Consider the following 13,770-nt stretch of genomic DNA (forward strand, 5'->3'; position numbering starts at 1 on the left):
GTGGTTACACCGATCTACAGAAAAAAACAGCTGTACAAGGGGTGCATCTGTCTGATGCGAGACGGGTCCAACATAAGTTAAACCAAGACAGCAAAAAAATTGCTGTATCTATGTAAAATATCGCAAGTTGCGAGTCAGGCAACCTGTCCAGGTGCCGCACACCTCAATTCACTGTGGAAATGCGGCATCTGTATGCAGCAGTAGAAGAAAACAAAAGGTATCAAAAAATATCAAAAACAAATGTCCCGTCATGCAGGATGTACGCTAGGGTGACCAACTCATCCCTTTAATCCGGGACACATTAATTACACAGGTTCTGTGGCTGGCTTTCACCTGGTTTTAAACTGCCACACCTGAAGACTCCAATTCACCTGGTTTAAACTGCCACAGAACCTGTGTAATTAATATGTGTCCCGGATTAAAAGGATGAGTTGGTCACCCTAATGTATGTGTCTGCCAGTTGTCACAGCAACCCTCCAGCAGCCTGCGTTTTCACATCGCGTCCGCCTGTCCAATGACAACAAATAGTTAAACAAATATAAATAATAAGTCTATTAGTAGTGCAATATACATTTTTGTAAAGTGCAAAAACCAATCACATTTCAGTGTCAGTATCTTTTGTCCACAGCATATAGCAAATCTTATAGCAACATATACTGTATAATCAATAGCAATACAAGCCCTTTTGCAATGATTGACAATATGCCTGAAATCCAACCTCCTATACCTTGAAACCAATTGGCTGGATTTAACCATGAGACCCAGGAGAACCATGAATCAGGCAGTACACTGGTATGGTTTTGTTCTTTAGCAAATTGATTTTTTAAATCTATTATTTCATTCATTTTGTCAATTATAACATCTTCTGAGTTAGTGTCAAATAAGTACAACATTTTACTCCATATATGGTCTGCAAAGTGACACAGTAGCCTCCAGCCACTGCGACAAGGTAATGAATAACTAATCGATGTTGAACTAGTTCTATTTTTATTATTTGCGATTCATGTCCTAAATGTACTATCATATATATCAGTAATATTATCAATTATATCTCCCAAAGCCTGTATCATTTTCTGGTTTACTGTAATTCCCCAGGTACCAAATATAATGATATTTCCGAATGCTAAACCAACCTTGTAGCCAGTACTTAATGTAACAAGATGCTTATATTTCTTGTTTATGGTTTTATTTATACACACTATCTGTTGTCTGGTTGTGAAATGATAATCTTTCACCCTTAAGCTTTATGATTTGGTCATATCAAAGGGATGAGGTGTGAAATTACCACTTTTGTGAAACCTGATCCATTCCCGCGTTACAGGTACAGGTACAAAACCCACATTACTCTGTCCTGTTGGTACATGGCTACAGATCCAACAGTCCTGCAACTCTGCACTCATCCACAGTAAAGAATGGTACATATCAAGTGGAAAAGAGTTCACAATATGTGATGGATCTCCTTGCACCAGTTCTCACAACCCTCTCCTGGATACGGTTCACAATATCTACAGATGCATTCAGCTACTGGTGTCATCTGTTTACATTTATCTTGATTACCAATTAATGATCTACGTTTCCTAATTTCTTTGGACTGTGTGATTGCTAGAGGTGGCATTATGTCTGTACAATTTATAGGCAGAATAGGTGTAGTCTAATGGTATAAGTCTCCTTCAGCATTGTCACCTTTGGTATAGTTGTCGGTTACATTCTGATCACCTGACCCTCTAAGCATACATACTGGGTCTAATATTAGTGACCAAACAAGCAAAACTTCACCAATGATAACAGCCGAACAACACATTACACATGCCCACAGACCCTTGTCTGGTTTGGGGCCTATTAAGTTGTATCTGTACATTCTGATTGTATGTTGTGATTGGATAATACTTCATTTGTTACTTTCTTGCACTGTGATGCGTGTATCCACGTATTTTTCCCACACAGCTTCACTGAGGTGGCCGTAGTCAGTAGGACTTGGAACGGGCCTTCGAATCGAGGCTCCAGAGATCTTCTGACGTGCCTCCTTGTGACTACCCAATCACCGGGCTTTAGTTCATGGGAACCTTGAGAGCTGTTAGTCTATTGAATACTTGGTGGTGCATTTTAGTTAATTGCTGTTGAATATACATCACATACTGGGCCAAATCTCCATGGTCATGTTGGAGTTGTTGAGGAAAATAACAGTCTGTCCTAGCAACAGTACTAAACAAGATCTCGCAAAGGTATTAACCCATGCTTCCCATTTCGGGTGTTTCTGAAGAGCTATTGGTACACATTCTATCCATGTTTTCCTATTTCTGATACCAATTTTTGTAGTTTACTTTAAAGTGTAGTTAAATCTCTCCACCCGCTCACTGCTTTGGGGCCGGTATGGCACGTGAAAAGCTTGGGTGATCCCCAAATCTGACAAGATTTTACCCAACACTTCTCCTGTGAAATGGGTGCCCCTATCACTTTCGATTACCTCAGGTACCCCAAATCTGCATACAACTTCCTGCATCAGTGTCTTAGCATTTGCTGCCCAGCAACACCAAGCTTTGGCCGAACTTGAAAATAATTCAGTTGCTACTAATACATACTCATATCCACTACATTTTGGCAATTGGATGAAGTCTATCTGCAATATCTGAAAAGGGGTAGCAAGTCTGAGGGGTGCTTTTGGGCTGTACTTTTACTTTCTTACCAGGATTGCCAAAGCACAGATTGTGCATCCTGCAACATAGGCTTGTGCGGCCTGTGCAAAACCTGGTGCCACCTAGTGTCTCTTAAGAATCCTCACCATAGTATATCTTGTCTGGTGTGACTTTCCATGAGTAATCTGGGCTAAAACTGGGTAGAGTGCACGTGGCAGACATAGGCGGTCTTTAACCAGCCACCTATCACCATGTAGTTGTGCACCTAATCGTTCCTAGTCTTCCTTTCTTTATCAGATGCCTGTGCCTGTAACTTATACAGTAGCTGCAAGTCTATTGTCTCTAGGGTGACAATCATCACATGATTGTCTGACAAAGGCTTAACCGCTGCTGCTTTGGCTGCGCGGTCTGCAAGTGCATTGCCTCTGGCTTCTGCAGTATCTTCTCTAGTGTGCGCCTTAACTTTTATCATTGCTAATTTCTTTGGCAATTGAAAGGCAGCAAATAATGCTCTGATGCAGTCTGCATGCTTTATCTGTTTACCTGAGGAACCAATAAAATCCCTACTTTTCCAAAGTGTAATCATATGCAGTCCCAAATCCATATCTGGAATCCGTGTAAATATTTACAGTCTGTCCCTCAGCAAATATACATGCTGCTGCTATTGCTCTAAGCTCTGCCTCTTGTGCTGATGCAGCTAATGGTAGAGGTTCTTGAATTAAAATGTCAGTCTCACTAGTTACAGCGTACCCTGTGTGTGGCACTCCATCAATATAATATCTGGAGCCATCCACAAATAAATGTAAATCTGCATTCAGGATAGGATGATCCTGTATGTCTGGTGTGTCTGCAGTTTCAAGTTTCATTAATTCTACACAATCATGATTGTGAGTATTACGTCTGGTGCTAGCGTTCCTGCCTCTGGTCTGCTACGATAAAGCTCTTCCTTTAGGGTCGGGGAGAGACCATTAAGGAGAGAGTCTTTAAATTCTCTAATGTCTCTTAATCTTAATAATCATGTCAAACCCTCGGTCTGTTTGACGTCTGTGCATGATATCATAATACTGCTGCACTGATTCTGTTTTAGCCTGTCTATGCTCTGGTGCAGCTGGTGCATTTTTTACCATGTTATTGCAAAAGATCACACATTTATCACCATGGGGGGCATTTTGTGTCTAAATGGCATTAAAATGCCATTGGCAGGGCAGGTGCAATGGGGACAGAGAAGTGCTGGTCCGATGGGGACAGAGAGAGGCAGGTGCGTTGGGAACAGAGGGCCTTATTTTGGTTCATTCTTTCTGACAAAATCCTTCTTAGATGGACAAAACCATGTGCACTGCAGGGGGGGCAGATGTAACATGTGCAGAGAGAATTAGATTTGGGTGAGTAATTTTGTTTCTGTGCAGGGAAAATACTGACTGCTTTATTTTTACACTGCAATATAGATCTCACTTTGAAGTAAAACCCCACCCAAATCGAATTCTCTCTGCACATGTTACATCTGCCCCACCTGCAGTGCACATGGTTTTGCCCATCTAAGAAGGATTTTGTCAGAAAGAATGAACCAAAATAAGGCCCAGAGAGAGGCAGGTGCGTTGGGAACAGAGAGGGGCAGGTGTGATGGGGACAGAAAGAGGTAGGTGCAATGGGGACAGAGCGGGGCAGGTGCGATGGGGACAGAGAGGGAAAGGTGCGATGGGGACAGAGAGATGCAGGTGTGATGGTGACAGAGGGGTGCTGGTGTGATGGGGAAAGAGTAAAAAAAAAAGAGTGATAAAAATCTAAATATATTCAGATGGGCAATAATAAACATAGAAAATATATTTACAAAATACCAATAAATACATTGATTCATTTAAAAAAATAATTAAAATATTTTATGTTATGTAGACATTACGTATTTCCGACAGAAGAAATTGTCTCGTTCACATTGTCTAAGCTCTGACTGAAATCTGTAGAGTATAAACAATTTGCAACAAAAAGTCTAAATTACTTATTTAGGAGTTGACAGGTGAAATGCTTTAGACTGTCTAGAAAAAATGACATTTAATGGTCTAATTCAACTAGACTTTTTTCAGGCAGAAAATATGCTGTTTTTGACAGAACGGACCTAACGACCAACACTGAATACATACCAATATCATGTCACTGACAGCAGCACATAACTACACATAGCACCCTAGCTGACAGCAGCCCATCTCAGCCTCAGTGATAGCAGTGCATTTATGCTTGCTAACAGCAGCACATCACTGCCTCAATGACAACAACCTGCCTCACTGATAGCAGCCCAACCCTGCCTCACTAAATAGCAGCCCCTGCCTCACTGACAGCATCATCATCACTACGCTCACAGCACATTACTGCCTTGCTGACAGAAGCACATTTTCTCGCTGACAGCAACACATCACATATATATATTTCTATCTATCTAATCTATCTATTCTATAAATGATAAATTTATCAAATCTTTGATTTTTGTCTAATTGCAATAAACCTCGAAATCATTGAACTGATTGCAATGCGTTTTTTACGTTTGTGTACGTCACTTTTTCCAGACAATTGTAAGGCAAAGGCCAGTATTCAATGAGAAAAATTCGCCTTGTTTTATGGCGAGTTTGTGCTTGGAAGGAGCATTTTGCTCTCCAAAAGTGAACCACCCTATTCAATGTGATATTTTCGCCGTCTTTTTAAGTAATTTTCGCCGTGTCTCTCCGTGTAGCAATTCTCCATCTTTTCATGGAGAACTGAAATGTGAACTTTTAAACTAAAAGGTTTTTTTTTTTAATTTTGGTGTAAAAAAAATCAGGATTTTTTTTCTGTGAAGGGGCATGTTGTTTTTATTTATGTGCTTATAGCACATGAATATATATTTAATAAAAAATATATATATATATTTTTTTTACATAGAGCAGCCAGCAGGGGGCCGGAGCTCTCGAGCCGCTCATTAGATATTCATATATTCACTGCATCCGATCATTACATATGCACGATCGGGTGCAGTGAATACTGGGTCCCCCGCTGGCTATGTTCTAGGGCAGCCAGGGAGACTTTAATCTCCCTGGCTGCCACCATTCCCCGGCTCCCTGCCAGCTCCCTGCCGCGGATGCTCGTCCGCTGCAGGGGTTAAGACTCGCCGCGAGTGGCGGTGAGTCTTAACCACATTGAATAGTGGGAGCAGGAGTGGTACCAGTTCATTTATGTTGAGATTTCACAATGCCTAGGTGAAATCTTCACTTGGTACTGACAGTGCAGTGAATGGGCGTCCGAGCGCAGCCAGGAACAGTAACTAGTAAAGTATAAATTCAAATTGAAATAGTTACAAAAATTGAATGTGTTTTATTTAAAATATTTAAATGGAACATCATATTGCCTTTATTGTATTGTAAGCATACATTTACACAATTTACTCATTACTAACACACCTTGACAAGTTTCTTTAATTGGCGACAGGAGGAAGGTTGGCCGTCCAGGACTACTGCTTAGTAAGGCTGCTCGCATGAAGTGGCAGACTCTGGAAAGGAGGGTTCATGAGGTGGTCTTACAGAGGTTAACGCTACTGAACCTGGAGAATGACATGGATAGGCTGTTGCGGGTAAGTGGAGCAAACTCTTATACCCTGCAATTTTCCATCTTATATTGTTTAATGTAACAATTTATTGTAATAATATTTACTGAATTGCTTAATTTTTCCTTAATATAATTATAATTAATATGTCCCTTAAAATATTTGAAATTTCACAGTACGCTCTACCATATTCTATAAAAGACTGTAATGTGTGCAGACTACAGATCTACAGTATCTAATCTACAGTATCTGCCTATCTCAAAATAAAAAATTAAACACTGTCCCAACTTGCATTCACTACAGCGTCTGGATAAAATCTGAATGGAATTCCTAAAAGCCAAAAGTCTTGTATCAGTTTCAAGAAAGCACAAGATGATTTTCGTGACTCTATGTCCTCTCTGTGGGGCTTATTCAGACCTGATTGCTGGTCTTATAAATTGCAGAGCCCTGCGATCAGGTCCTGCCAGAGTGAAATCCCACCCTGTGCAAGCCTGTGATTTGCTTATCATGGCTTGCAAAAAAAGTAGCTGGATCTGCAATTCTCTGCAAATCCATCCACAAGCCGCTCACCATCATACAGATGGGGCAGGTCTCATCCTTGCTACCTATGGCGAGAGTTCCTCCAGCTGCCCATGGCTGGCCACTGCGCCCGCTATCGCAATACATTTTAAATGCTTGGCGATTCTCCGTGGCCTCTCCGGATGAGTGCAATACCAGTGATCATCCACCAGATGTCACTTTTGAAAACCTCATTGCGCATGCGTAAAATTTGTGCTGCAGCGCGTGCATGAAGAGCAGGAACTACAGTAAATAATTTATTGTCCCTGGCAAGCCTTAGTCAGCGCCTCTCTCACACCGCCGGCACGAGCATGATCTGGAAAGGAAGGAGGTGGCTGACTTCAGCTGCATACACATTATGCACAGTACCAACAGTTCAAAATATTCAGCATCGGCTATGTGTACGTGAAGGTAAATGTTTGTATAGGATCATGACACTACACAGCCCTTTTGCACGCTCTGATGTTCACGAGCGACTCATTGGCACGAGCGTCTCATTTCCTATGAGCGTCTCATCACGCACGAGCGTCTCATACTGTAAGCGCGCTCCGTACGGCGAATGGCGGGATTCCATTGGCACATTACAGTATACAGAGAAAAAAATATTCGCTAGGAATATTCAGGCGCTTTAACAGTGAGCTGATCCTACAATAAAAGCTGCTGCCTGGGTGTGAGGGTAGTCACTCCTCACTGGTTCAAAAAAAGAGAAGAAATACTCGCACAAGGTGAGTTTTGGCAGCGCTTAAATCAATGAATGGAAAACAAAATTTGTTTACAAATGTATAAATCTTTTTACTGGTTTAAAAATGCATATATACATACAATATAATGATACAGTCATGAACATATAATCATAATAAAAATTATTAAAATGGAAAAGGTGGGGAATAAAAGTAAACTGGAATTAATGGAAATAAAGTTAATAAAGAATTATCCCGTCTCAAAGGACATGTATTTTGTGAGCAGATAATGTAGTCACTTGACTTGTGGAAAAAACGGGTAAGTGCACTTTACCAATTTTTGAAGTATCTGGATCTTTGTGGAGCAATTTCTGATGATAGAAGCTAGATGAATCCTCACAATAGATGCGGCTTATTTGTCGTGCCGCTGGAGGGGTCAGTGATCGCTGGATGCAGTGGACCTCTGTGATGAGGTGTGAGACAGATGGAACGTGTCTCCAACACCAGAGGAATGATGTTTTAGCGATATGACAAATTGAAATTGCAAAGTTGTAAAAGTGTGGCTTCCGTGACCCAGGGGTGGCCTCACTGGTGTGGATGTTGGTACCAGTGGTATCTGGGAGCACGGTGTCCGCCTTGTAGCTGAATAACCAGATGAGCAAATGAGACAAATGTCCACAATGAAGTCAATCTCACAAACCGTCCTGAGGCTGGGATGGGGGTAGCAAATCACCTAACGCGTTTCACTGCGTCCTGCAGCTTTATCAAAGGTGTGGGGGACTGTGTACCTGATGCAGGTATATATACCTTCCTTAATGAGTAAGTTAGTGCACCTGTGAGGTGCAGTTTACCAATACAGGTACATCAGATAGATCAAACATCAATATAAAATATAGGTAGGCAGACATATATCAACTAAATAATCATAAACATTCAATACACAATCAAAATTAATGTAGCAATATGTTAAAAAATCGTATCTTTGTTGTAATGAGATGCGGTCACGTGACTTGTGTAGGTCACGTGATCGGAACATAAGCACAGCACAAAGCAGTGTTAAACTAGAGTAAATCACATTTTTAAATACCTCATTCAAATATCCAACATTGTAAAATCAAGTGGACGCTTGTTGAGAGGGTAGAGAGATGGAGGAATTGGTGTAAACACATTGTTATAACTAGCGCGATCCTTGGAACGCATATTGCGTTCCATATCCTATGGGGTACAATTGCTTCCGCCTTTCCCCGGAAGTGTAAAGCTGTGATGATCATTGAGAGTTGTTTTGGTCACATGTGACCGCGTCATGCTGCAGCGTCACTATGCGCGCACGCTAGACGTTCTCAATGTACTGTGATGCAGGGGGGCGTGAGCGGAATCGTCCATCCTCCTGGTTGTCATTTCCTGCGACAGGAACGCATTTTGTATAATTATGTATTTCTATCGGGATATCCGTGCTGGAACGCATATGCGTTCCTGTCGCAGGAAATGACAACCAGGAGGATGGACGATTCCGCTCACGCCCCCCTGCATCACAGTACATTGAGAACGTCTAGCGTGCGCGCATAGTGACGCTGCAGCATGACGCGGTCACATGTGACCAAAACAACTCTCAATGATCATCACAGCTTTACACTTCCGGGGAAAGGCGGAAGCAATTGTACCCCATAGGATATGGAACGCAATATGCGTTCCAAGGATCGCGCTAGTTATAACAATGTGTTTACACCAATTCCTCCATCTCTCTACCCTCTCAACAAGCGTCCACTTGATTTTACAATGTTGGATATTTGAATGAGGTATTTAAAAATGTGATTTACTCTAGTTTAACACTGCTTTGTGCTGTGCTTATGTTCCGATCACGTGACCTACACAAGTCACGTGACCGCATCTCATTACAACAAAGATACGATTTTTTAACATATTGCTACATTAATTTTGATTGTGTATTGAATGTTAATGATTATTTAGTTGATATATGTCTGCCTACCTATATTTTATATTGATGTTTGATCTATCTGATGTACCTGTATTGGTAAACTGCACCTCACAGGTGCACTAACTTACTCATTAAGGAAGGTATATATACCTGCATCAGGTACACAGTCCCCCACACCTTTGATAAAGCTGCAGGACGCAGTGAAACGCGTTAGGTGATTTGCTACCCCCATCCCAGCCTCAGGACGGTTTGTGAGATTGACTTCATTGTGGACATTTGTCTCATTTGCTCATCTGGTTATTCAGCTACAAGGCGGACACCGTGCTCCCAGATACCACTGGTACCAACATCCACACCAGTGAGGCCACCCCTGGGTCACGGAAGCCACACTTTTACAACTTTGCAATTTCAATTTGTCATATCGCTAAAACATCATTCCTCTGGTGTTGGAGACACGTTCCATCTGTCTCACACCTCATCACAGAGGTCCACTGCATCCAGCGATCACTGACCCCTCCAGCGGCACGACAAATAAGCCGCATCTATTGTGAGGATTCATCTAGCTTCTATCATCAGAAATTGCTCCACAAAGATCCAGATACTTCAAAAATTGGTAAAGTGCACTTACCCGTTTTTTCCACAAGTCAAGTGACTACATTATCTGCTCACAAAATACATGTCCTTTGAGACGGGATAATTCTTTATTAACTTTATTTCCATTAATTCCAGTTTACTTTTATTCCCCACCTTTTCCATTTTAATAATTTTTATTATGATTATATGTTCATGACTGTATCATTATATTGTATGTATATATGCATTTTTAAACCAGTAAAAAGATTTATACATTTGTAAACAAATTTTGTTTTCCATTCATTGATTTAAGCGCTGCCAAAACTCACCTTGTGCGAGTATTTCTTCACATTACAGTATACCACTCCGACTCTAGCTTGATGGAGCATTAGCCACCCAGTGGTGGCGGATTGTATTGCATGGCGTGCACCCACGCCCCTTAGCGGACGCCGGCGCAAGAAGAATATCGGAGCACCAGAACCTCCGCCATGGTGGCCTGGTGGCAAGGATGAGACCTGCCCCATCTGTATCATTTTTCCAGTGTATGCAGTCTGTTCATAGTCCAGGACTTACTCCTGGGTTGGAGCAGACGTCACACGCCTCCCTCCAATTGCATGAGCACACTTGCGTTTTCCCTGACACTTACCACCCTCAAATCACCTGATTTCTGTCAATCAACTTGCATACTGCAACTGATAGAAAAAGCCAGATTTTATCACAGTGAGGCCTCGCACATGTGTTCTACAATCCAAACGCATGTGCAGTCTATCAATAATCGGTACTTATGTATTATCTGGGCTCCCATGTTAAATGCACCCCGTTTTTTCATACCCCTACTATCCAACTACGCATGGTGTTGATTTTATATAGTGTGGCGAGAGCAGCGAGCCACCGTGCCCGAAGCATGGCGAGCGCAGCGAGCCCCGCGGTCTCATAAGAAAAACGGGATTCCAGATATTACATAAGTACCCAATAACCCATCTGCGAATTTGTATCAGTATCCCCCAGTATCTGTATTCTCAAATGGTTCTCCCAATAAATAAAATTAACACAAAGAAGAACACAATTTTGTAATATGGGTGACGTTTACCCTTTATGTGTGTCGAAGTCGCAGTTACTCGGTTAGCGGTGAGTCCACCATAATCTATGAAATATTGGGCCTGATTCAGCATGGCTCGCTAAGCAGTGAGCACTGAAACCTGAAAGAGGCTGAACGTCCGACCCTCCCCCTCTGCCGAACCCCCTCAGCATGCAGCAGAAGGGGAGAGAATTCATTTGTGGGTCAACAACCATCGAATGATGTCTCTCCCAGTGGTGCGAGTAGAAAAAACGACTTAGTGGTACTGTGCTGCGCGCCTTCGGCGCGCAGCGAAAAATGGGCGTGGTCAGGGGAGTGGCCATGGGCGTGGTCATATGACACAAGGGGGGGGTGGTTACATGCCACCGCCCCCCCCCACAGAGTCTGTACGCCCGCTGACATACTATATAACACCACAATGCCCATGACATACTATATAACACTCCGCGATGCCCATGACATACTATATAACACTCTGCTATGTCCATGACATACTGTATAACACACCATAATGTCCATTACATACTATATAACACCGCAATGCCCATGACATACTATATAACACCGCAATGCCCATGACATACTATATAACACTGCAATGCCCATGTCATACTATATAACACCGCAATACCCATGACATACTATATAACACCGCAATGCCCATGACATACTATATAACACTGCAATGCCCATGTCATACTATATAACACCGCAATACCCATGACATACTATATAACACTGTAATGCCCATTACATACTATATAACACACTATAATGCCCGTTACATACTATATAACACACTATAATGCCCATTACATACTATATAACACTGTAATGCCCATTACATACTATATAACACCGTAATGCCCATTACATACTATATAACACTCCGCGATGTCCATGTCATACTATATAACACACTGTAATGCCCATCACATACTATATAACACACCGTAATGCCCATTACATACTATATAACACAGCGTAATACCCATTACATACTATATAACACACCATAATGCACATTACATACTATATAACACACTGTAATACCCATGTCATACTATATAACACTACGCAATGCCCATGTCATACTATATAACACAGTGTAATGCCCATCACATGCTATATAACACTACGCAATGCCCATGTCATACTATATAACACTACGCAATGCCCAACACATACTGTATAACACACCATACACATTTGACACATAAGTGCCACTTACCTACATGCTCAATGCCAGGGGCTTCATGCCGATGCCAAGGTGGACTGAATTTGCTCGTTGCTCAGGGGGATAGATCTGTGCCACTGTGCTCATTGCCCAGGGGGATATATCTGTGCCACTTTTCTCGTTGCCCAGGGGGATAGATCTGTGCCACTTTGCTCGTTGCCCAGGGGGATATATCTGTGCCACTTTGCTCGTTGCCAAGGGGGATATATCTGTGCCACTTTGCTCGTTGCCCAGGGGGATAGATATGTGCCACTTTGCTCGTTGCCCAGGTGATAGATCTGTGCCACTTTGCTTGTTGCCCAGGGGATAGATCTGTGCCACTTTGCTCGTTGCCCAGGGGGATAGATCTGTGCCACTTTGCTCGTTGCCCAGGGGGATAGATCTGTGCCACTTTGCTCGTTGCCCAGGGGGATATATCTGTGCCACTTTGCTCGTTGCCCAGGGGGATAGAACCCCCCCCCCCCCGGCAGGCAGGCACATACACAGCCCCCTGTGCCTGCCCGCCCGCACGCTCTCGTCTCCCCCGCTGTGTACGCGGGGGAGACGTGCTGCTGCTGCTGCTGCTCCTGATAGTTACAGCTCCTGCTGCTGGACCGCGCGCTAACCAATAGCCGCGCGCGGTCCAGCAGCAGGAGCTGTAACGAAATCATGAGAGCAGCAGCAGCAGCAGCAGCAGCACGTCTCCCCCGCGTACACAGCGGGGGAGACGAGAGCAGGGAAGACCCGGCGGGGGGGAGCGGCGCTAGCGCGCATATGTAAGTGGCCACGCCCCCCGCCACTTACATATGCGCACATGCGCAGTAAATATTTCGGCCTATTTGTTATGGCGGTACGGGGTACCGGCACCATTTGTTTTAATGGTACGCCGTACCACCCCGTACCGCCATAGTTGCACCCCTGGTCTCTCCCCTTTGGAAATAAAAGTCAGTAAGGACTGACTTTCATTTCCGGCAGTGTCCGCCGAAGAGGGGACGGGCGCTGATTTCATGTGGCATGCATTGGCCAGCTCGTGTTCCCAAGGGAATGCCCAGCATTTTCATCGGGACGCCCATAAAATGCTGGGCATTCCCCTGCTCTGGCCCCTGCCCGCCCCCTCCCTCCCATACCCGTACAAACGTCTCGGCGAATGTGACAGTCGCCAAAGGCATTCACACAGTGGCCCTGCACATGCGTATATACGTGCATGTGCAAGCGCAGGGCCGCACCATCGGTCCCCAGCGCGAATACGCTGGGGACCGAATGATATTGAATCACCCCCATAGGGTGGCACACCTTAGAAACATAGAATTTGACGGCAGATAAGAACCACTTGGCCCATCTAGTCTGCCCCTTTTTTAAACATGTTACCTTAAACCATATTTGATCCTTATTTTTTTGTAAGGATATCAATATGGTTATCCCAAGCATGTTTAAATTGTACTACTGTATTTGCGTCTACCACCTCTGATGGTAGGCTATTCCACTTATCTACTACTCTTTCTGTGAAAAAAATCTTCCTCACAATTCCCCT

General features: G+C 43.3%; 1 protein-coding gene across 6 annotated transcripts in view; it reads left to right on the top strand.

The window, feature by feature from the left end:
• KIF21B (kinesin family member 21B) overlaps window positions 1-13,770 on the top strand; it is a 714,596-nt gene that overhangs the window by 308,333 nt on the left and 392,493 nt on the right. For all 6 annotated transcript variants that reach the window (XM_083173198.1, XM_083173196.1, XM_083173200.1 and 3 more), the window contains one exon: window positions 6,084-6,225. In XM_083173198.1, coding sequence (XP_083029324.1) covers window positions 6,084-6,225 — 142 coding nt within the window. The remainder of the gene's footprint in view (window positions 1-6,083; window positions 6,226-13,770) is intronic.

This window comes from Crinia signifera, chromosome 2, assembly GCF_055691185.1.
Source record: "Crinia signifera chromosome 2, ASM5569118v1, whole genome shotgun sequence".
Taxonomy (NCBI): domain Eukaryota; kingdom Metazoa; phylum Chordata; class Amphibia; order Anura; family Myobatrachidae; genus Crinia; species Crinia signifera.